At 37.2% G+C, this 25,515-nt stretch overlaps 1 protein-coding gene and 2 pseudogenes across 1 annotated transcript; 1 reads left to right on the top strand and 2 right to left on the bottom strand.

Moving 5' to 3' along the window:
• Nucleotides 1-357: 357 nt before the first annotated feature.
• LOC145591562 (amidophosphoribosyltransferase, chloroplastic pseudogene) lies at nt 358-2,492 on the bottom strand (annotated as a pseudogene).
• Nucleotides 2,493-3,591: 1,099 nt separating this feature from the next.
• LOC145593171 (small ribosomal subunit protein uS9m-like) lies at nt 3,592-14,032 on the bottom strand. The gene is made up of 4 exons (XM_081649679.1): nt 13,321-14,032; nt 11,583-12,023; nt 4,263-4,343; nt 3,592-4,139 (listed from the first exon to the last, which is right to left on the bottom strand). The coding sequence occupies exons 1-4, from the start codon at nt 13,910-13,912 to the stop codon at nt 4,048-4,050; spliced, it is 1,206 nt and encodes a 401-aa protein (XP_081505805.1). The 5' UTR covers nt 13,913-14,032; the 3' UTR covers nt 3,592-4,047.
• Nucleotides 14,033-19,553: 5,521 nt separating this feature from the next.
• LOC145591896 (putative mitochondrial protein AtMg00860 pseudogene) lies at nt 19,554-20,135 on the top strand (annotated as a pseudogene).
• The last annotated feature ends 5,380 nt before the right edge of the window (nt 20,136-25,515 follow it).

The raw sequence follows: 25,515 nt of genomic DNA, 5'->3' as shown, positions 1-25,515 counted from the left end.
CAGTGAAAATAGTGGTTCATCATGACCTTGGATTACTTGGCTGGAAAACAGAGAGGACAAGGAGCAGAGACACAGGACTTTCATGGTAATAGCAGAAAATCAGAACCCATTGATATCGACAACAGTACTATTTTTCAATTAATCTTCCTCAACTACATTCAATAATCAATATCGACGACAACCTTGGATTTTAAGCTAGCCAGGGAACCCAGCACGGTCCATAAATGAGTCAAGTCATTATGAAAAGCCAATGCCAAACGCTAAAGCGATGGCATCACACTCCACATTTGCTTTTGAGGACTTAAACTAGCCTTGTTCATCACCAGGAAAGGGAGGATGGGGGCAAAGCTACAAAGGTGCAGGGAAGTTTACTCAGCAATATTATGGAAGCAAGAGTACATGAGGACATAAAAATCAAAATTGTCAAAATGCAAAATCTATAGTAACAACAGTCCTTAAATCAGAACTACTTCTGAGACAAAGCTCAGAACGCGCCTTTTCTAGTCTTCTGCATCTTGGAGTCATTCTTCATTCTCTTTCGCAACAAATTAAATGATCCTACATCCAATTTCTGTACGCTCCTAAGAAAAGTTGGGGAAAGAGGGGGGGGGGGGGGGGGGGGGGGGGTGGGGGGGGGGGTGTAAGACAATCATGGATAGATAATTATCTGAAAAGGTTACAAATACGAGTACTTTTTATTTATGCCTAGGCCCTTGAACCCAAGCACCATCAATGGAATCGAGAACTCCAGTCAAGCCATCGTCAACAAAATCACCAATACTTTTTATTTTTCCCTCCTTGGGCTCAACAGGGTACTCCCCTGAAAAACAAGCATAGCAAAAGCTGGGTGAATCGTTACCCAACATTCTCCTCAAGCTATCAATAGACAAAAACGCAAGCGAATCAGACCCAATGTACTCCCTAATTTGCTCCACATCCAACCTATTTGAGATGAGCTCTTCAGAACTAGGAGTATCCACACCATAATAGCAAGAACCAATGATTGGCGGGCAAGCAATCCTCATATGTACCTCTTTTGCACCAGCCTCTTTGATCAATCGAACTATTTTCGATGATGTAGTTCCCCTAACAATCGAGTCATCCACAACCACAACCCTCTTCCCCTCCAAAACAGCCTTCACGGGTGCCAACTTAAGCTTCACACCAAAGTCCCTAATCCTCTGGGAAGGCTCAATAAACGTTCTACCAACATAATGAGACCTAATCAAACCCTGCTGAAACGGCACACCGGCTTTCTCAGCATACCCAAGAGCAGCAACAACACCAGAATCAGGCACAGCAATAACCACATCACACTCAACCGGCGATTCAGTAGCCAAGATTATACCAAATGCCCGCCTAGACTCATACACAGACCTACCAAAAACAATCGAATTCGGCAACGAAAAGTAAATGTGCTCAAAAATACACTGCTTGGACACAGGATGAGGCATCAAACACAATGACTGAACCCCATCTTTGTCCACAACTAAAACTTCACCAGGATACACTTCCCTCTCATAAGTAGCCTCAATTAAATCAAGTGCACATGTCTCAGAAGCAAAAACAACAGCCCCATTACTCCTCCTACCCATAACAAGCGGCCGAAACCCGAACGGGTCTCGAACCGCCACCAGCTTATCCTCGGTCAAAAACACCATACTATAAGCCCCTTCTAACTGTTCACAAGCATCAACAATCCTCAAAAAAAACGGTCTAGCCTTAGAAATAGCAATCAAATGAAGCACAACTTCAGTATCAGAACTAGTATTAAAAATTGAACCATTTTCTTCAAGATTTTGTCTCAAAGCTTTATAATTAACTAAATTACCATTATGAGCAACACCCACTGAGCCGAACCGGTAACCGGCAACAAAAGGTTGAACATTCTTAAGCATAGAAGACCCAGCAGTCGAATATCGAACATGTCCAATTGTTGATTTTCCCGGTAACTGGTCAAGTTTGGTTTCATTGAAAACCTCTGAAACTAACCCAACTCCAGTAATACTCTGCAAAACGCCATCGTTTACGGTGACAATCCCAGCACCTTCTTGCCCACGATGTTGTAAAGCATGCAACGCTAAGTAACAGAGACGCGACGCCTCGGAGTCGCCGTAAATTCCGACAACGCCGCATTCTTCGCGGGGTTTATCATCGGAGACATCGATGAATTTTTCGTCGTCATCTGGGTGTTGATTTTTGGGGGAGAAAAAGGGGGAAATAGGGTTAATGGAGGATTTGAGGGAGGTGGGCTTTTGGGGAGGTGAAAAGGGGGAAAAACAGGGTTTTGAGAGGGTTTTAGAGGACAGAGGAGAAGGGTGATGAGAGAGAAAAGTGGGGTTTTGGAGAGATGGTGAGCGTAAAGCTGTTGACGCCATTGATGGAAGGTTGGAGTTTTTGAGGAGAGAGAAAGTGAAGAGAGAGAAAGTGAAGGATTGGTTATGGCGGGCTAGGGTTTTGAGAGAGAAAGGGTGATAAGAGAGGAGTGAGTGGTGGTGTTCGGCTGTAGAGGAGGGAACTCAAATTGTTGATATTTAAAACGCTGCGTTTTAGGGTCAGGGGAAGGATTCTGGATGTTAAAACGCTGCGTTTTGAGGGGTTTTGTTGTGGGACTTGTGTTGGGCACAATTTATTCCAGAAAATAAGGAAAAAATATCGGTTAACAAAATAATATCTGGATTTGAATCAAAAAATAATAATATCTGGATACAAAATGATACTCTGTATAAAGATATTACAATTTTAAAAACAAATAACTTTTTTTTATCTGACAGCAAATAAAAACTTAGTATGTAAGTTGATGTTTATAAGTTTGATGTTTTCTATATATCTTTGTAGGGTTGATAAATTTGTTTAAACTTATTGGAATGTAGTGTGATTTCCTTTAAAAAAAATGGAAAGTACAATAATTTTTTTTTTAATTCAAAAATAATTGTTTATTGTATTGTCATTTTTATATTATTATTTTTTAAATATGTATTAATGTCATTCATTTCCGTTAAAAAAAAAAAATGCATCTCATTTTTCAAAGATTTTACAAGTCCAATCTACATTGTTACTCCCAATAACATCATGCTCATTAAAAATCACACTTATCGTAACTCAAAAGATAAATACAAGTACAAAAAATGAGTGGTGTTTGATTAGCTTAAGATGAATTTTGAAAAAATAATCCATTTTTTTTCAAAAGAAATAAACAATTCAATCATTTGAGGTCAAAAAGAGTAAAAGACAACAATTATAAATACTCTGAAAAAAAGAAACTGTTAAATGGAAATAAAAGACATTTTCATAATATGTACTCCGTATTTTTTTTTTTTTTTTAAATAGTACGAGTATTTTCTAAATATATAATCACATATACATTGACTATCCAATCAGCCCGTTTAAATGCTAAAAAATAATTTAGCTCACAAAAGTTTGTTCAATAGAATTTGGGTTTAGTTAATCTAGATTCCAATAATAAATGTTTTCTCTCTTTTTCAGGTTGTTCCATTAGAAGTGGTAGATTACCATTTATTGCACGGAGAATAATCAACTAAACGAAATAGTCCTTCCATAAATTATACTCCACCAAAAATAGCCGTATAATCTATGCAATTAAATTAATTGTACAACTAATATCACCAATTCAAAAATGTCATTTTCAGGAATATTTCCATCATTATCTTTGTAACGCAAAAGAATAAGCACATATCATCGCACTTTTTTCTGCCTTTTGGCCTTTGTGTACACTAAATGGCTGTGCAATGTGCATGCAATGCAGCCGTGTTATATGAGAGTCTTTAACCGAACATTTAAGATTAAATTATCGTTCCAGGGACCCGAAAAAATAAAATTATGTTGTTCTTTTGACCACGAAAAAGGATCCTGTAGGAAATGAAAGTGATGAAAAAAGGGATAAATTCTGCGTCAACAGTTTCCAGAATCGCGTTTCCAGCAAAATGATGCAACTACTTCTGATCTATGGAGTTACGACATCCATGGGGCAAATAGATTCCCCCTACGACAATAATAATAACTGAGGGTGTTGTGAAGTGATACATGTTAACGCTTGACCCATTGGAAGCTCTTCCTTGCTTTAGCTTTACCGGGCTTTTTACGCTCCACGACTCTAGGATCTCTTGTCAAAAACCCAGCTGAATTGTGATGCAAAGAATCATTAGATTGTTAGGCATTGAAAAGAAGCAGAATAAGAATACAATGCCAAAACAATAATGTTATAGCTTAGAAATGCTTTGCGAGTGACTAGGATTCTATACCTTCTCTGAGTGGAGGGCGCAACCCAGGTTCCCAACATTGCAATGCTCTGCTAATCCCTAAACGAATTGCATCAACTTGACCTGTTTCAGACCAAAAATTAAATTAGGATTAGTTTTTTCTCCTTAGCCAAATAAGTTCCGGGAAAATCAAGTAAAAGTGAAAAACAAAGGTTCTACAAGTTCCATTGAATTCATTTGAGTTCAGATAAGGCTACCCAAGTTCGATTCACAACTAACATAGGTTTAGACTTTGGACAAGTTCATGCGAAGTATTTAGATAATTTTCCAATTGAAAAGGAACTGGGAAATGGGAATACATGTCAGAAACAAGCAGCCAACATATAGTTTATTGCTAGAGTGCTGCTTTAATAAGCAACTGTCGTTCACACTTCTGTCAAAATGAAAACTAACCACTCAAAATTGAAAATTCAATTACAATAATTGCTGGAACAAATACTAGAAAACCTATTAGTCCAAAAGGTGGGGAAAAAACAGTGGAGATTGCTTTGATAGAGGACATGAACTTCACCAGTGCTTTATTAAAAGATAGAGCACATGATGTCAGCATAACAGCTCAAGGAATTGCAAAACAAACCGACATGAATTACACTTTTCAATTTCTAACTGAGTTGATGCACTACCAAAACAGCAAACTAACAAAAGAAGAGTGAACCAAGCTCCTATGATCCCTCTGCCTTCTGTAACAAGGTGACAGTCAAGATCACAGATGCCTTCGAGCATGTTCAACAGCACTGCTGTAACTCTGTAAGTCTGAACTACTCCAACAATGAGAGCAAGGACAGCAACGAGTAAAACGAGATCAAATGAATCTCAAAGATTCTCAATGATAATACTCATAACAATGAGAGCAAGGACAGCAACAATGCATGATAACTCCGTAACTGATGGTCTAACGGCCTAACCTTTGGTCCCTCACTAACTCACAAATAGACAATAGACATTAAAAGTCCATTATCATTTACATGGAATAGTACATTATATTAGAAAATTTTACAGATTGACCTTGGTGTTAAGCAAAGTGGTCACATTGACCTTGAGTTTTAAAAAATATGTTTAGGTTATGGATTTCCGTAAATGATGACAGAAGAGTAACACAATAAGTAATCCTCTCCCATCTTCCTGGTCTTCTTAAAGCTAAATAAATAGGTTATATCATATGAAAATAAAAAGAAAGGCAAGAAAATACAAAATATACCTCTCCTTTACATCCCACCTCCCAACCACCACCATTACCCTTGCAGCCAATACTCCCTCCAACCATACCTTTCAACCACCCACTTCCCACTTCCCACCCCCCCCCCCCCCCAAATCATAAATTCCGCAAATCTTGTACTAGAGTTTGTGAGGGAAACAGAATGCATGCGTCAAGACTTAAAAGAGAATACACCAGAAAATTGCGGCACCAGAAACATATGACTTGTAACATCTTTTTATTAACTTCCTGAACCTTCTACTTAATCACAGTCGACAATCATTAACTGGTCACTGACTTTTTGCTGCTTCCCACCTTGCCAACTGTATTTCCATAAGCCTATTTTAAAATAATTCTTCACTAGTGGTTCTCAATATTACTTGTTTTTCTCGCTGACCTAACAAAGGAGGGGAGCTCAGAGAAAGAGAGCAGTGTTGTCATGTACTGACAGCCCAGGTGATTTATAGCATTGTAGTCATCATTTTTGGCAACGGTGGTGACACAACTGCTGTTTGTGACATGTGAAGAGTTGGGAATAATATCAATAAAGTTTCACCTAGTGGACAAGGACACTGTTAAAACAAAACCTTAGAACGGTTAAGGTCTTCAATAATCTGCTGAAGACCAAAAACTGTTTTCAGAAATGTTAATACACAAAGATAAACTAGAATGCCTTACTAAGCAGTTATCAGAACAAGGGCTCCTTACCTTTTGGAAGGCTTCCATACATGGAATAGAATGTCATCTGCAAGCACATTCCATAGGGTTATAGGAAAGGGGATACCATTTCCCTTTCAAGGATAACTAGAGGCATGGTCTTTTAGTAAAGCATGTGATAGGATACTTGGAGAGAAGACTAAGAGTATTTCTTAAACAGCCCATTTGGTAGGTAATAATAAATTATAGTATTGTGAATGAATTCAAGTGTAATTTATGTACACATTAATGCAACTCAATTCCAATCTTTTTTTTCCTTCATAAATAACAATCACACCCAATACCACCTCTCAAGAGATGATGGATGGCAATGAAATTTATAAAGAAAAAGAGAATTTTGGGAATTACCATGAGCATATTGCATAAAAAATTTCATTCTCAGTACCACTATTTATTACTACCTACCAGATGGGCCATTAGAGTTTTTTTTATACTTTTCCTCACCAAGATCTTGAGGCTCTATTTTTCCATTTGCCACCGCTAGTGCAGCCCTCTACCCATATGGTAAGACGAACGATTATTGCTCCAATATAATAGGTGACAGTAAAAATTTAATTCCTAAGAGAATTTATAAGCCCTACTTGGGTAGCTTCAAGATCGTATACAAATTTGGAAAACTTCTGCCCGAAAAGTTCTTTTTCCCTCTTTGTCAGCAGAAACTCTTGGTCTATGAAGTGATTTTGTAAAACGAATTACACATGATAAAATTAAAAACACTTTTATACATAGGAAGGCAATCAATCACATGTACTCGCTCCACAGATGTATAAAGAATTTGTTGCATGTCCTAACGGGCAGAGCTAGTGTGGTTTGGCAAATCTTTCCCGCTTAAACAACTTTAAGAAAAACATGACAGTAGAAAATCAGCCCCAATAATATAACCTGGCCTACACTTTAACCACAATCCCTACAAAGTATTTGGTTGAGAAAAATCATAATCATTATCCCAGCAATTCAAATCATAATCATTATCCCAGCAATTCAAATCATAATCTTTCCCTCGAGGGTGAAGAAGGTCAGATGATGCATGCAGCCTTTTTGATGATAATGTATGCCTAGCACTGCAATGCACAAAGGCTGTTTTGCTTAAACCCTTACTTTTAGTGCTTTGACTAACTTCAGCCATACAAAGTTAGTTGAGCTATTTTGATCTAATATTTCCAATAACCCAAAGTAGTAACATTACCATATTGCCAAATGCCAATAAAATTTCATTCAGCTTCATTAGCAATGCTTTAAACAAACTTAAGAGTGAGGCTAAATACAAAACCCTAGGATATTTAATGTTGTAGCAATTTTTAAGCATGGATACTGTTATTTCCCCTTCTACTCCCAACACTTCAGGTGCTTAATATACAAAGCGTCAAAGCCACATAACAGGTAATGCAGGTATTTTCAGGTCTGATCCAGGTAGTGAGCTAAGAAACCATCCTTTCCAAGGATATTCTACAAGCTGAGGAATTAGCATCAGGGCTAAACTTATCAAGAGAGAGGTGAAAGAAACTGACAGTCAGTGGTGATTCATTCATAATTTCGCTACTTAAGTGACAACGGGAAGACCATTTTTGATGGAGAGGCATGTAAAACTTGCTACATAGGAGAGAACCAGGTACAGCATGTTACAAGGAGAGACAAAATTTCATAGGGAAAAAAAAGAACTACTGTGTCAGGTTAGGTATATAATTTGCTTTGATCCTTTTGTTTAGATGCATGACATACATCTCTTCAAAGTGATCATAGGCAATGATATAATTAATAAAATTCCATTCTTTAATATCCATCAGCTGATCAGCATCAATCCTTCTTCCCTCAGAACCTCATTTGAATAACAATTAAATAATCAGCCGCCGCCACTTAATTACATACTATAACCAACACTAGTAAAATACTTGGTTTAATATACTCAACAAGTCTAGTATATAAAAAATATCATTCAGTAAATAATTAGCAAGCTAGCTGTTAAGACTTGCTGCTTTTCCTATTAACCATTATTACCATCCTTGTTACTCACAACCATTACACTCCATCCATACGTAACCTTTTTATTTCTGAATATCCTTACGTTTTACACAAACAAAAGCACCAAACAGCATTGACCAAAAAATTTCTTATTCTCATCAGTCTTTCCATCTACACCCCAATACCTATACACCACAATGCATAGCAAATCTTATAGCTATACTTGGATGTTCTTTATTATTTCTCAAGTTTTAGCAATTTCTATAGAACAACCCGTAAAACCATGTGCATGGTACAACCAAGACTATTCTCTTGGCTAATCTACTCATTTAGGAGAGTTCCAAATGAGTAGATGTGTCCAAAAATAACCTTGGTTGTACCATGCACATGGTACAACTATTGTATTATCACCTATGTTATGGTACCCATGTCCGACACGGATATGTGTCCAAGTATCCTACTCGGCTATTTAGTGAAAAAATTCTATAATTTTGAACTAAAATTAAGTGTCCGAGTGTCAAGAGTCCGACACGGGTACTTAAGGTAAAATGAAGAGTCCAAGTAACATAGATTATCACTATCTTGTCCCTTGCTTATTAGTTCTACCGCATTTACTTTTGACACCAAACACATAATCAACTTTGACCTTCTTTGGTTGATAATACCAAAGGAATAACATAACTATGGGTGATCTTGTTAGGCTGGACTCCATAGATATATTTTCAATTCATCAAATTCCTAACAGACTTTAATAATAGAAAATTATTGACACTAAAGGAGAAAGCTGTGTGATGGAACACGTTACAAAACAACAGGGTAGCACTAACAGTAAACAAAGTAAGTAATTATCAACAACAACGCTCAAAAAACCTCTTACAGCCAAACCTAAGCCCAAGAAATTCCATGTGATTACAACAAAACAAACACAAGACAAAGTGAACCTCCATCGCCTCATCTAGACCAGACCACCCTAATCTCCAAAGAGGAAAATAACACCCTAATCTGTCTATTGAGGCCAACTTGCAACTATCTTTAAGAGCTAGCCACATAATATGGCAAGCCTGAAGGGGAACAAAGTCCCTGATATGAAAGTGCCTTCAGGACACACTCATAACATCTATTTTTATATTTTGATACATTAGATTAATATTGAAATTTCTTTTCCTGTGTAGTCATCAACTCATCATGTAGCAATCTCCTAAAACTATAGCTCTTGTTCTTACTTAGTCATTGACGCCAATTGTGGCTTATATCGAGTAAGGGTTAATAATTTAATGCTAAACTATCTTTTTCACACACATGACACATCATCCCCTGTAACAAATTAACCAAACTAGAATAATAATTACATACTCCAGCATATGATGACCAAAAAATGGAACGCTTTCCTCTTTTGGAATGGTTGAAGAACAGACCGCTAACCCTCAATTACAAGTGGACTTAGTACCCAAGTAAGTTGGATAATGAACACTACCTTAAATTTAATTCAAAGAATTTATTTATCCATTTAAGCACTAAGAGTCAGACCCCAACCACACTAACTCTTCTACAAACTTGAAGTGGCCATAATAAGTCAAATCATTGTCACAGTGGTTGAAAGGTGTCAATATCACCAACTAGACTCTGTCTGGCAAGACAGAAGGTACAGAGTGAAGCAAGATAGAAGAAAATTTATAAAAGAACAGAGCAAAACTACAAAAAGAAACCCTGTAGTTAGTATAGATAAAATTTCGACAACACAGCCTAACACTAACCACTATATCGAAATTTCTTTGATCCTTACATGCTCATTTTCCAGTCAACACGTGAAAATGGGCATTAGATATTGCCTATTATCTTCTTAACCCTCAAGGAAACAGCCTAGCAATCTAGCATATGATTCTAGTAGTATTTCTACATTGTGGGCATTGCAATAAAAGATGATTTATCATTCCATGACTTTCAAAAACAAATTTCGAAAGGGTGTTTCACTCAAATGATACTTGAGAATACATCTACATATAAATACCTTTGGCTAAGAAATTGTTCATCATCGTTTTTTGTTTCCAGTTTTCAGTTTTCAATTTTCAATTTTTTGAAAACTAAAAACAAAAATATGACAACCAAAAAAAGTAATTACCCCTTTTCAGTTATGAGTATTCAAAACTAACATGATTTGTACAGGTATAGCTAGTTTTAAGTTCAAAATACAACTTATATATCTTTTAAAATCTATAGAACAAAAACAAGAAACTAGCAATGGTGCTGAACGTGCCCTAAACAACTAATAATATTTTTATCCAAGTTAATACATGAAAAGAAACAAACACAATTGTAAGGGTACAGATTCCCCTCTTTAACAATTCATGTCTCTTTTTAGTGGCTTTTGTACAGCTGGGTCAAGTTTTAGTCTTTGAGTGATACCAGTGTTTGAAAAAGCGCGTTGAGGCGCAAGGCGATTAGGGTGAGCGCTTATATTAGTCTGGGCAAGGTGTTTTGGGTTAGGCGCACAAAAAGCGCCCGAGGGGCACCTAAGGTGCACCCGAGGCGCACTTCAGCTAAAATTTTTTAACTGCCCATATAGTGCGCCTCACTTCAAAGAGGCGCGGCTTAGGCGCACCTAGGCGCAGCAGAACCCCTCTCCCTTTAGTGCGCCTGGAGCTTTTTTATACATTGAGTGATACTAGGCACTTTCTTGAAAAATCAATTAAAATTTATTCTTGGCCCTCCCTTGGTGACATCTACATCTCCTCCACCATTCTATTCCAAAGAAATTGTCATTAAGGGTTAGATACTTAGATTTAATGAGCGGGCATTAACAAATAGCATGATATAAGTGGGACCAGAGGAAATAAAATTGGGTAAATAAGCATTCATTAGCCAAAGAGAACAGAAAGGTGGACAATTTCTATGAGATAGAGGGAGAAAAGTTCTAATTTAAGAATCAAATTGATAACTCCTTAGAAAGATATAAATTAACACATCCACAACATTTATCTTTAAATTTTAGAAGAAACTCAAAGCTCTTTTGAAGTTCCCTTTTAAGTTTTAAAGCCAAACCAAAACTATGAAATTTTATATCAATGATATTGAGAAAGTCTCCACCTTTAAGATTATGGAGATTTCAAAAAACAATATGCTATGCAGACCCAATTCAATAGGTAAAGCACATCATACAGATTCAAAGCTAACACATTACTCGCCAATTGCTAGTCTAAAAAACATCAATTGATCTGAATCAGTCAATAATCAAATTGTGGGAATCCACCATATACATGTTTTTAGCAGAATCTTATACCACTATATTGCAGCGTGCATTTGATAATAATAACTCTTATTAAGTTCAGATACTGATATCACAAGGTCAATGAAGTGTTGAGATTTCCTTCATTCATAGTTAAAAAGCAACCCAAATCATATGAATTGGGGGAAGAGGGTAAAGAAAAGCTAACCTGTGGTACCACCTCCTTTCACAGTGCATTTGATGTCCCAAAGACCTAATGTCTTTGTCTCAGCAAAAGGTCGAAGAAGAGCTGCACGATGATCAAGCATCGGGAAATAGACATCAAACATCTTGTCATTAATCAAAAAACTTCCCTCGCCAGGTTGAATCCACACTCGAGCTATACTGCACTTTCTCCTTCCTGTCCCATAAGCTCTTCCTTTCTCATCCACTTGTCTAACCCTTGCCTTTGCAGCTTCCTCCTGCTTCTGAAGCTCCAATTCATATCTCGATGATTTTCTAAAAGTCTTCTCATAACGCTCATCTTCTATTTGTGTCAAAGGAGGCAGTCCATCAATATCTTGGAAATTTTTCAAGGCAATCAAGCTATCCAGCATTGCATCAGTGATTCCAGATGCAGCAACGAGGTCACCAAAAGCACGGTCTGGACCTGAACAAAGCAACACAGACTTCAATAACATAAACAACAAAACAGAAAAAGCTGCTTCTCTAAATCTGCGGGACGATAGGGACACAAAATGGCAGATCTTGACATTGAAATCAGATAGCATTAAGGTGAAACAGGAAGAGAACCAGAAAGACATCTATAACTAGGGGTACATGTGATCTAAATCATCCCAAGTTATGTTCAATCTACAACAGAAGATGACTTTGGCATGAAATATCTCTTAAGATTTAAGAACCACCCAACTCCATTAATATAACTTTCTAACTACAACAAAATGCATCCAAGTGTTGAGATAAGGTCACTTCACAAAAACTGTTTGTTATTTGTTAACACAAGAAACCCACAGATGTAAAAACCTCAATTTCAATTTACATGGCATTTGATCTCTCTATCACTAGATGCAAATAACAGAAAAGGTAGACAAGTTACAACAAACAAGCAATAAGCCAAGCCAGAACATTGTCAGTGAGTGTTAATTTTTCAATTGTTAGAAAAGACAGTTCCTTTAATCTTGGTCAGTTTATTCCTCAATTTTGCACTCAATGCCCTAATGCGTCCTGCTAGCTATTATCTTTTTTTTTTTTTTTTTTTTTTTTTTTTGAGAAAGTGCTAGACTTTCCTCGATGGATTAATGACGAAATTGAAAACAAGTTTCTGTATACTACTATTATATTCTTCCCTCCCTACCCAAGTCTCTACTTCACCTCCCCCCACCCCCCCCCCCCCCCCTCCACCCAAATTGTTTTTACAACATATTCGAAGATCAAATTGTTTTTACAACATATTCCAAGATCAGGAATTTGTTTTCCCAACCAGGTAAATGGCAAGGTGACGTATTTGCATAAGGAAATTGGTTTTGATTCACTTTTATCTAAACAAAATCTAGTGTATAACAGCCTAAGCAGGAATCATCTTTTAATAATTCAGCAAATTTGACGGCATTCAACAGAGCATTGGTCTATCATTTGCATTTAGAAGCTTCAGTAACCAAATTAACTATCAACCTCAACTACCGGCTGCAGGTACATCCCTTGCAAGAATACATTTATTAGATGGATTTGTACGCTTGGCATTGAGGATTGATGAATTGAGACATTAGGAAATTGAAACAATCCCTCCTATGTATCTAGTCTAGTATTTGTATCTACATTGCAATAGAAATTGATAAACACACTTTGGCATCAAAAAAAAAAAAAAAAACTTACAGAAATTTTGATAGAACACAAGGAATAATATACAATCATACAAATCAACTGAAAAATAAAGGTCAAGAATTCACCTTTAAGGACATCCATGAGAACTTGTTCTTCCTTCTCAAGCTCTAATTTCTGAGCAGCACTCACCATTTCCCTCTCCTCCACAGTCTCATCACTTACTCCCTCACCTCGGACACCGCCTTCGAACCCGAACAGATCCTCCCCTCTCCCCTCCTCCCCTAATTTCCATGGCTGAAACCCCGGCGACGGAGATAACCTCTCACCACCCACCCTACCACTCTCTCCCCCTTCAAACTCATCAAACACACCTCCATCACCACCATCCCCACTTTCTCCAACAACCCATGATTGTTCTTGAGAAACCCTCGATTCTCTCCTCACTTCCTCCTTATCCCCCGTCAAATTCCCTTCATGGGTACCAAAAAAATCATCTAAATTACTCGTTTCTGGGCCGATTTTCCATAAATCTGAAGTGGGTTTTTCCCCATTTCCATTTTCACCATTGCTGGAGAAATAGCGACTGTGATTGATGAAATTGGTCGATTGAAATTTAGGGATTTGAGGAGATTGAAAAGGAGGGTGGAAACGAGGAGAAAGACTGATAGAAAGGTGTCGGAGTTGCCGAGAATGGATTGCAATGAAGCGTGAGAGCATTGCTCTAGTATGAGGGTTTAACAAGGGTTTCTAAAGCTTTTCAGCAATAATATGAGTATGAAAGTTTGGAGGTGTGTTGAAAGGAGGCGATTATCTTGTTGCAAGTCAGTTGGCAAGAATGCAAGACCATATTGTGGAACGATCGAGATGAGCTTGTTTACCCTCTGAGACGGGTCGATAAGAGTCTACTAGGAAGTCCGTTAAGCTAGTAATGGGTCGTATAACTCTTGGTTATATTGATCAGTCTGTCTTATATATGGCCGGGTATATCGTATGGTCACTTGTAAAAGAAGAAAGTATTCCTTATAACATAAACTAAGGTCCTGTTCTTTTAAACTTCTGGGCAGAGCAGAGCAGATTAAATTTCAGCAAAGCAGATTTCAGGATAGCAGAGAAGAGCCGAGCCGAGCAGAGCAGATTTCGACATTTTAATACCATTATTATTATTATTATCATCATCATCATCATCATCATCATCATCATTAAGTGCATATACCATTGATTTAGGTGAGTGAAAACATTAACATATGTGTACCATCTTCAAATTAGAAAGATAAAAGACAACGGTTTACATCTTCAAATTATTACAATCGCATATCAAAATAGGAATATAATTAGATTCGAGTTTAACATCATGGTGAATTAACCATCCACTTCCATAGTCATTTTCATCATCTTCATTGTCGCTTTGATCTTCGTTGTTATCACCTTTATTGTCACATTTGACTAAATAGGGTTGCTGGGAAGAACATATTTTAAAGCACACAATTTTTTGCAGCTTTTTTATTCTTTTTATATCATTGGTAATAATTATTAAATAAAATTATGTATTTAGTATTATTATTAAATATTAAGTTTTGCTTTTCAAAAAAAAAATTAATTATTTATTTTTTTGAAAGAATTGTTATAATTATTAGAAATTATTAATTAATAATATTATTAAATATTAATTCTTAATATTTTGAATTATTTATTATTATTATTGATAATTATTATTATTTATTATTATTATTATGAATAATAAATATTAATTATTATTAATATAATATTAATAATTATTATAATTATTATTAATATTAATAATCATTATACTTATTTTTAATATTATTAATTATTATAATTATTTAAAATAATAAATTATTATCAGCAATACAATATTAATTATTATTCAATATTAATTATTAATTATTATTGTTATTATTAATTATTATTTGAAAATAGAGTAGAGCAGAGCAGAGCAGATCAGCTCTAAAAAACGGGGCCTAACCTTATAACGCTGAAATAACTCTTTCAACACTAACCAAGTAACCCCCATTACACTAACGAAGTAACCCCTTAATGGTTGGCCATATAGTGTGGCTACCCACTTATAAGAATTTGTGAATATCGATTAATGACAACTCGCTTTCAATTTTATTCGTTGGGTTAAAAAATAGGAAAAATTACTCAAAATAATCCCACCTTTTGGGCGTCCGCAAAAAATAATCCCACCTTTGGAATATTTTTAAATAATCCCACTTTTGATATCAATCCGCTTTAAATGGTCTCAACCAGTCACGTAACTTGTTATAAGTTATAACAAGTTACTTGACACCTGTCGACCTGTGATTTGTCAAAAAAAATAAAATTAAAATAAAATAAATTTTTAAAAAAAGTTAAATTTATTTGAAGAAAAAAAAATTAATTAGAAAACCACCAAAGCCAAGCCACCACCCTTCCCAGCCACCTGACTCCCCTGCCCCGTGGCTCCGGCCACCCAGACCCCCAACCCCAGCTCTTTCGCCGTAGTCGACGCCGACGCCGTGGCTGATCCCCACCATTCCGCCTCCTCCTACACGAAAACCCGATCTGTTTTCTTTTCCATTTCCCAGCAAAAACCCACCGATAGTCCGTTGTTGATCCACAAAACCACCATTAAACGATCCACAAAATCGTCGTCCTTCCGCTCATTTAGGCCGATCTTCTAGCCGTTACGGCACAACCATCGGCATGATGCAATTGGCATCATAGGATCAAAAGCTGACCAGAGTCAAGTGATGCTAGATGGCACAACTGAGATACCAGGGAATGATAATGCCGAGTCAGAAGGGAAGAATGAAGAAAATGCAAGGGTGCATGGTGATACAGCTAAGGGAGAGAATTAGGATAGTACAAGCACATGCATTATTAGTATTATGACAGCTGCCAGCAATTAGAAGGTCGTTATTTCTTTTGTCCTTTCTTATTTTGTCCTGTTTTTAGCTTTAGTCCTTGCATGCAGTCAATGAAGGCTATATAAGCCAATGACATTGTAATAGCAGCTTTATGCTTATTATTAATGAAATTACCTTCTTTGAAACTATCCATTTCCTCTCTTATTTATCTGTTATTGCATTTTTTAGTGATTAAGTCCAACAAAACTGTCTTTCATTCTTATTTGGCTGGTTTTCTAGATTGATCATACAAGCGTTTCCATTCCAGAACTCTAGAATCTGACTTGGTTATTTAACAAAACGGTATCATTGGTATCAGAGCAGTTCCTTCCTTGGCTTGTTTTCCACCATGCATATCACAAGGTCATCATCAAGACTCCCCTTAGCTTGGTGCTTCTGACATGAAGAAGTTGGAAAGCTCCTTAAAGGTTATGCTGCAAGAGCAAGGTAAGAAACTGGATGCTGCTTGCAATAATAACAGTATGAACATTTAATAAAAATTGTAAATCAATTTCGGAACTAAATGATCTGCTTTTAGGCTTGTCTGTGCAAATTACTAAGCTTGTGTCTGATAATGCAACTAAATATGATCCTAGCACAATTGTAATCAAAGATCAAGAGTCTGAACCACCCCTTAAACACTCTCACTACTCCACGAGATTAACTAAGGTGGAATTTCCCAAGTTTAATGGCACATATCTTAAATCTTAGATCTATAAGTGCACTCAGTTTTTTTTTATCTAGATAGGGTAGAGGATCTTGAAAGGGTCAAGTTGGTTGCTATCCATCTAGAAGATAAAGCATTATTGTGGCATCAGACTTATAGTCTCAAAAAGAACCACGTTTTGCCTAAATGGGATGATTATGTTAAGGACATTACTGCCAGGTTTGGAGATTTGTATGATGATTCCATGACAGACTTTAAATCCTTAAAACAAACTGGGAGTGTGCAGGAATACCATGATGCTTTTGATGCTTTAGCAAGCAGACTGGACCTATCTGAACCTTATCTCTTGAGCAATTATCTAGCTGGGTCGGAGGATGATATACAACTAGCTGTGAGGATGTTCACCCCCACCACCCTGCAGCAAGATCTCTGTCTTGCCAAGTTCTAGGAGGCTGCTGGCAAAGCCAAAAAAACCTAAGCCTATCCCTAAACAACCCCCACTCCTTCCTAACCCCCCAAATTGGAGGGCCAACACTAAGAGCTTCACACCTAAACCCTTCCCAGCATCAAAGAACCCAAACACTACCCTGTCAACCTAACTAAACACCAACAAAAGAACCTTAACCCCAGCTGAATTCAGTGAGAAAAGAGCTAAAAACTGTAGGAGTTTATAGGTACGAATGCGGAAAACATGAATCATATTCATATAGCACCTAATCCCAAGATCATGCATAACACATAAAGAATTAGAATTAATACCTTTGAAGCGTGATTCCACAAGTGATCGAGCAAGAATAAAGGGAGATAAAGAACCCCAAGCGTGATTCCTCTACTTGGTCCACAGACACGGATTAAGACCTCCACTAATGCTAGTTAGTCGCGATCGAACTCTTCAATCGACTTTCTACGGAGAAGTATGAACAACGAACTAGCCACGAACCACCACGAACGCCACTAGGGGTGGCCGGCCGCAAGTCCAAGGGGGGGAGAGGGGTGCCGTGTGAGAGAGAGAGGGAAATTAGGGTTCTTGGGAATTTTGGTTGCCTTGATTCACAATTTACTGTAAGTTAATTGTGACTTCTATTCAACCCTAGGCATGGATCTTATTTATAGATCACATCTCTAAATAAGAGTCCATGACAAAGCCCAATTCCTAATCCCAATCAAACTACACTAGCCCAATCCTATTATGATTAGTTAAATGCTCATAAGGCCCATTAATGGGCCTCTCACTTGCTTAACCCAATACCTTTGTGTGTGACCTCATAGGATCCATTCTAGTGGGCTTTGGACTATTTGACTAGCCCAAAGATCATTAATCATAGTCTAGCAACAGATAATGACGACCCAAAAGAACGAACTTATTACCTCCATAATAGTGATCCTTGATATATCTAGTAATTGCACTTATCGAAGACATAACTCCTTCAAAAACTAGTGCTTCTGGTGTGATGAGAAATATGAAGCAGGACATAAGTGCAAGGGTAAACGACCACAACTCTACTACATCGAGGTGGAGGAGTTGGATGATGAGGAGGAGAGTGAAAAGGAAGGTCCTGAGCAGGAAGAACTGGAGTGTGCTCATATTTCAATGCAAGCAATAGATGGCATGGCCACCTTCCAGACCATGAGAATAGCAGGCCATCCTGGAAAAAAGAAGCTACAACTACTACTTGATAATGGTAGTACTCACAACTTCATTGACCATAATACAGCCTTAAAGCTTGATTGCAAGGTTGAAACAATACCACCACTTTGGGTGAAGATTACGTTGCTAATGGCAACCAAATGAAGTGCAGTCAGACTATCAAGGGATTCTCTTGGAAGATGCAGGGCACAGAATTTTCAACTGATGTTTTCTTTCTACCCCTAAGTGGTAGTGACCTGGTTTTAGGAATACAATGGTTCATACAACTGGGACCAATTCTTTGAGATTTCAGCAATCTCATCTTGGAATTTCAGCACTAGGGCAAGAAAATAAGGTTAAGGGGTGCAACCCCCAAGAAATGGAAGTTAGTGCAACCCAAAACCTTGGAAAAGTTATTGAAGCAGGATAGCTCTCTCTCTATGATGCAGATTTTCCCTAGTGACTCCTTCTACTCTCCCATGACCCACTAGTTAGAAGAAGCCAACTCTGATCCTCCCTTGACCTCACTAGTGGAGCAGTTTGGCATGGTGTTCCAACCAATCTCAAGTCTTCCCCCAGAGAGGGAGGGGTTTGACCATGTCATTCCTTTGAAAGATGGTACTGATGCCATCAATTTGAGAGCATATAGGTACCCAACCATGCAGAAAAATGTCATAGAGGAGATGGTACAGGTTCTACTTGATCAAGGGGTGATTAGACCCAGCAATAGCCCATTTGCTGCCTTCATTGTGCTGGTAAAGAAGAAGAATGGAAGCCGGAGAATGTGTGTAGATTATAGAAGCTTGAACAAAGATACTATAAAAGACAGGTTTCCAATTCCCCTTATAGAGGAACTATTAGATGAACTGCAGGGTACTCAATTCTTTTCCAAGATTGATCTTAAGTCTGGTTACCATTAGATTAGGATGCATCCTCAAGACATTCCTAAAACAGCTTTCAAAACACACTATGGCCATTTTAAATATCTAGTGATGTCATTTGGCTTACTAATGCTCCTTTCACTTTTCAAGCTCTAATGAACCATATTTATAAACCTTTATTGAGGAAATGTGTCCTAGTAATTTTTTATGACATTTTGATCTATAGCCCTCATAGGAGGCCCATCTCTCTGATCTTAAAAGAACCTTAGAACTGATGCAGCAAAACCAGCTCCATGCTAACCTTAAAAAGTGCTCTTTTGGTTTGACTGAAATACACTATTTGGGTCACATTAGCTCTCATCAAGGGGTGGCTACTGATCCTGACAAGGTTCAAGAAATGGTAAACTGGCCTAGACCTACTACTCTCAAACAACTAAGAGGGTTCTTGGGATTGACTGGCTATTACAGAAGATTCATCAAGGATTATGGCAAGATTTGCAAGCCATTAACCTTGCTGCTCAGGAAGGATGGGTTTGTGTGGAATGATGATGCAAAGGAAGCTTTCACACAACTAAAGCTGGCAGTTACCTCTTCTCCAGTATTGGCTATGCTAGATTTCTCTAAACCCTTTACCCTAGAGACTGATGCCTCAGGGAAGGGTATTGGTGTAGTACTTTTGCAGGAAGGACACCCAATCAGCTTCCTGAGCAAGGCTCTAAGTGATAGAAATATGCAACTATCTGCTTATGAAAGGGAGCTCTTGGCAGTAGTGCTAGTAGTGAGGAAATGGCAACATTACTTACTCTACCAGCCTTTCACAATAAAGACTGATCAGCAAAGCATAAGTATTTGTTAGAGCACAAGTTGGGCACCCTATTTCAACAAAAATAGCTATCAAAGCTAACTGGGTTCGACTATGTGGTTGAGTATAAAGCTAGTGCAGAAAATAAGGCTGCAGATGCCTTGTCTAGGGTACATGGTGCCCATCTCAGCACTATGTTAACATCTGAGCTTGACTCAACTCAGAATTTATGAGAGTAGATTAAGTAGACATGGAGCACAGACCCCATCTTGCAGTAGATTATTCTGGAATTACAACAAAATGCTAACTCTCACAAGCATTTCACTTGGGAAAATAACAACTTGAGAAGGAAGGGAAAAATAGTAGTTAGTTCTATTGACAGTGTAAGAAAGAACATTATATAGTGGCTGCATAACTCTCCTCAAGGTGGACATTTAGGTGTGAAAGCTACATATCAACGAACAAAGGCTATGTTATACTGGAAGGGAATGAAAAATGACATCAAGGCTTACATCAAGCAATGTCAAGTCTTCCAGAAATGCAAGTATGATCCTAGTGCTTATCTTGGGTTATTACAGCCTATACCAGTACCTTAATCTATATGGGAGGAGGTTACCATGGATTTTATTGAGGGGTTGCCTAACTCTCATGGGAAGGAAGTCATCATGGTGGTAATTGACAGGCTCAGCAAGTATGCTCACTTCATTGCCCTCTCACATCCTTTCACTGCTATAAAGATGGCACAAGCATATCTTGACAATGTGTTCAAGCTCCATGGGTTTCCTAAATCCATAATCTCTGATAGACCTAAGTCAGTTCTGGTATGAATTCATAAAATTGCAAGGAGTATAACACAAACTATCCACATCATACCATCCCCAAGCAGATGGACAGTCTAAAGTCCTTAATAAGTGTCTGGAATCCTATTTAAGGTGCATGTGCTTTGAGAAGCCTCAAGACTGGAGCAAATGGTTGGCTTTGGCTGAATTCTGGTATAATACAAACTATCACACCTTTTGCAAGCTCACCACCTATGAGATATTGTACAACCAGCCACCTCCCCCCCATTCATAGACCCTATCTCTCTGACACCTGCTTAGTGGATGATGTGGATAGGAGCTTATAATAGAGGGATATTGCTATTAAAGGGCTAAAGGACAATCTGCACAAAGCTCAGAATAGAATGAAGCAGCTAGCTGATAAAGACAGATCAGAGAGAGTGTTTGACATTAGAGACTAGGTTTATCTCAAGCTACAACCACACAGACAGACTTCTGTGTAGGGCAGGTTAAATGAAAAGCTCTCCCTCGTGTATTATGGCCCATATGAGGTGCTGAGAAAGATTGGTCAGGTGGCCTAAACTCTAAAGCTGTCACACACAGCAAAAATACACCCAACCTTCCATGTATCCTTGCTAAAAAAACATCATGGTCCACCTCCACCCAACCCAATCATACCTGACTTACCCCACACACACCTTAACCAGCACACTAAAAAATTTCCCCTTGTTGTTCTAGATAAGAGGAGTGTCAAGAGAAACAACCAGGCTGTGGTGCAATGGCTGGTGTAGTGGGATCAGTTATTTATAGAGGAAACAACATGGGAAGGCGCTGAATTGATTGAGAAGCACTTCCCAAACTTTGATCCTTGGGGTCAAGGATCTCCCCATGGGGGAAGCATTGATGCAATTGGCATCATAGGATTAGAAGCTGACCAAAATCACGTGATGCCAGATGGCACAACTGAGATACAAGGGAATGATAATGCTGAGTCAGAAGGGAGGAATGAAGAAAACGCAAGGGTGCATGGTGATATAGCTTAGGGAGAGAATGAGGATAGTACAAGCACATGAATTATTAGTACTATGACAACTGACAGCAATGAGAAGACCGTTATTTCTTTTGTCCTTTCTTATTTTGTTCTGTTTTCAGCTTTAGTCCATGTATGCAGTCAATGAAGGCTATATAAGCCAATGTCATTGTAATAGCAGCTTTATGCTTATTATTAATGAAATTCCCTTCTCTAAAACTCTCCATGTCCTCTCTTATTTATCTGTTATTGCATTTCTTAGTGATTAAGTCCAACAAAACTGCCTTTCATTCTTATTTAGCTGGTTTTCTAGATTGATCATACAAGTTTCCATTCCAGAACTTTAGAATCTAACTTGGTTATTTAACAAAACGGTATCATGGCATCTCTCCCCTTTCCTGTCCCGATTGCGGCCTCACTCCCCTTCCCCCGGTCTTAAATTCGACCTTCCTCACCGTCCCCCACCCTGATTTCGGCCTCCTCACCTTCCCCCCAATTTAGGCCGCCCAGATTTCCCACAATAGCTGGCTCCGATTTCGGCCACCTAGACCACCCTGATCTGATGGTTGTTGCGAGCTCTGATTGAGTACGGTGGCTGGGGCTGGTGGATGGGTTGCTGACAAATCATTTTTTTTAATTTAAAATTCTAGACAAATTGTATAGTGATACATGTATTTCAAACCCAAAAACAAAAAATTACCTTATTAACAGGTAATCGGTCACCTAGGACCATTGAGAGAAGATTAGGGGTAAAGGTGGGATTATTTTTTACGGATGCCCATTATTCAGGGCAATTTTTCCTAAAAAATATTATGGAGTACTTTTATTTTTAATGATAGCTTAGTAGTGCAATAATTAAAAATGAAACCTTTCAGAGACCAAAACGGCTAAACATGTTACGAGCACTAATTATTTAAAAGAAACATGAAATATGTTTTTTGTTTTCGAACTATTTGTTCCTGTGTTCCATGTATTAATGTACTCCCTTCGTATTTTAATAAGTATTACACTTACTAAATGCGATCGTGTTTTAATAACTATTAGGCCCCGTTCACTTCACCTTATTTTTGCTGAACTGAAATTATTTTTACTGAAACAAAATTATATTTGCTGAACTTAAATTGTTTTTACTGAACTTAAATTAATTTTACTGAACTTAAATTATTTTTACTGAACTTAAATTATTTTTACTAATTTTCTATTATAATTCTTCTTTAAGATAACTGAATTTTACTAAACTGAACTTATTTTTACTAAACTGAAATTATTTTTACTAAACTGAAATTAATTTTACTGAAATGAAATTAGTTTTACTGAATTGAAATTATTTTTACTTAATATTATTATTTTAAGGTGAAGTGAACAGGATCTTACACTTCTTTTTTGGCAAAAAAACTACTTTTAAATGTAATATTTCTCTCCTCTTTGTGATCCCCACCCAAACCACCACTACATTTTTATTATTTCTTTCCTTTCACATCCATTACTTTTTAATAAACTATTAATCTCATAATCTTTCTTATATTTAATCCTTAAACTACCCCACATACCTCTTATTTTATTTAAATCAATTATATTGCCTAAAACTATGTGTTGGTCAAAGTGTAACACTAATTGTACGGAATATTTCAAGCATCCCACACTTGAGCCCCACTGTGATCATACACTTAAGCATGGTGGCGTTCAAAGGAAAGGAAGCTAAAGCAAAAGAATCGCCAACAATTAGGAACTTGTAAACTGTTCACAAGGTGAAGGTTACATCCCTTCACGATCCATGAGATCGTTAACTCCATAGTGGTCCTGAACCATGATTGGATATTCGAGGATGAAGGTACAAATCCAACCTAAAAGAGATTGAACCTGCCCTAAATAGGCCTTTACTTTATTCTTCTCATATTCATGTGCACTTTTGGACCAACATACAATCAATATATTAATCCTAAACCTGTTTAATCTATGTTGGTTGAATATTAATACACAAGCAAAACTATTATTGGCAATCACTTGAATTAAAATCACACTAGCCTAAATAAAATTATTAGTTATCTTATTAAGCGTGATTTCAAATACACATTCCCTTTAAACCTGCAAGAGAGGGCGTGACCAAGCAATAACAATAATATATATATCAAGTAACATAATAACAAACATTATCATAATAATAATATTCAATCTCAAAGCATAATAACATTATTAGCAAGATCCTAGGCATGATACTAACAAGATTAATAACAAACTGTATACACCCAAATATGTCTCCCCAAAAACCAAACCCGGTGATGAATACTTTTCACGTCGAATCATAATCGAATGAAGCGAAAGTGTGGAAAGTTTAGTGTTGCGGTTAGTTTTTATTTCTTTTCTTTCTCTCTGTTTTCGCTACTTTATGAAAATAGCCAATCCAGTTTAGTTTGGTCCATGACAAGGGTCCGATAATAGTGTAGTTGGATTGCGCTCAAAGAGAGCTTTCCAACAATATATTATAAGCCCAATTCCGATGAATAATGAGGAAGTTATGGCCAAGATACTAAACTGGGCCCGGTTTGACTTTTATGTGCGGCCCAATGATCTAGAGGAGGGCCCATTATGAATTATGATTCCTAATGCAATTAAGATTGATTGTAGTGTTCTAAAAATTTCTAGAAGGTTCTTTTGAATCCTAATATGATTAGCATTGATAAATGAGTTTTATTTAGAATAAAAGAAGCGTTTTAAATAAAATTACAGTTTTACCCCTCGTACGCTAAATTTTATTAGAAATAGGAAAACGTGTGGAAAAATTGCCTGCAGCGCTGCACCACAGGCTGTCGCCTGACGACAAGCTCTGTCGCGCGGCGACAGAGGCTATTGCGGCGACAGCGTCGTGTTTTATTCCTTTTCGAACTCTGATTCTTTTTTATCATATCCGGACTGTTTTCGTTATAAATAGCGTCCTTGGACCTCCGTTTTTAATCATCATCTACAATCATCAATTCTCATCTACAATCTACAATCAACAATCATCATCTCTCTCTTTCTCTCTCTAAAGCTAGAAGCTTTCTCTCTCTCTATTCTTTTTCTAAACCTTCCCTCTCAAAATTCCTCATACATTAGTTTTAGACACACCTATCCAAGTTCGAAGTTGCCTTCGCGCTAGACGTGAAAGGTTATAATTTCTGAGGGTTTGGTCCCAAATCTCTATTCAATTATTTAATTTAATTGTTTGATTTTATTATTTTCCTTGAAGTTACTAACGCGTGTATTTTGTTATTAGAAAGAGATACGAGGCGTCAAAGTATGTAGTCTTATTGCTCTATTCTTGTAGAAAGCATGTTTATTATTTTATTAATTCCTAGTATCATGTTAGGATGTTATTATTGCTTTCTAGTATCATGTTTAGGATGCTTCCTATTTTCTTTCCCAATATCATGTTAGGACTATATATTTGATCTTTATTGTTTAGTGACATGCTAGGATTTGTTATTAATCTTGTTAGTATCATGCCTAGGATCTTGCTAATATTATTATGCTTTATGCGTTAACATGATTGTTTTAATTATGATTGTTATTATGATTATAATTATGATTTATGATTATCATGTTGCTTGATGCTTATATATTTGTTATTACTTGATCACACCTTTTA

This window comes from Chenopodium album, chromosome 18, assembly GCF_948465745.1.
Source record: "Chenopodium album chromosome 18, dcCheAlbu1.1, whole genome shotgun sequence".
Classification (NCBI taxonomy): Eukaryota; Viridiplantae; Streptophyta; class Magnoliopsida; order Caryophyllales; family Amaranthaceae; genus Chenopodium; species Chenopodium album.
This window is presented reverse-complemented; position numbering and strand designations above follow the sequence as displayed.

Coding starts and splice junctions, on each gene's coding strand:
- LOC145593171 (XM_081649679.1), bottom strand. CDS start 13,912: ATGCTCTCACGCTTCATTGCAATCCATTCTCGGCAACTCCGACACCTT. Junction 12,024..13,320: donor TCTCATGGATGTCCTTAAAG/GTGAATTCTTGA, acceptor TGCTTTGTTCAG/GTCCAGACCGTGCTTTTGGT. Junction 4,140..4,262: donor GCGCCCTCCACTCAGAGAAG/GTATAGAATCCT, acceptor ATCACAATTCAG/CTGGGTTTTTGACAAGAGAT.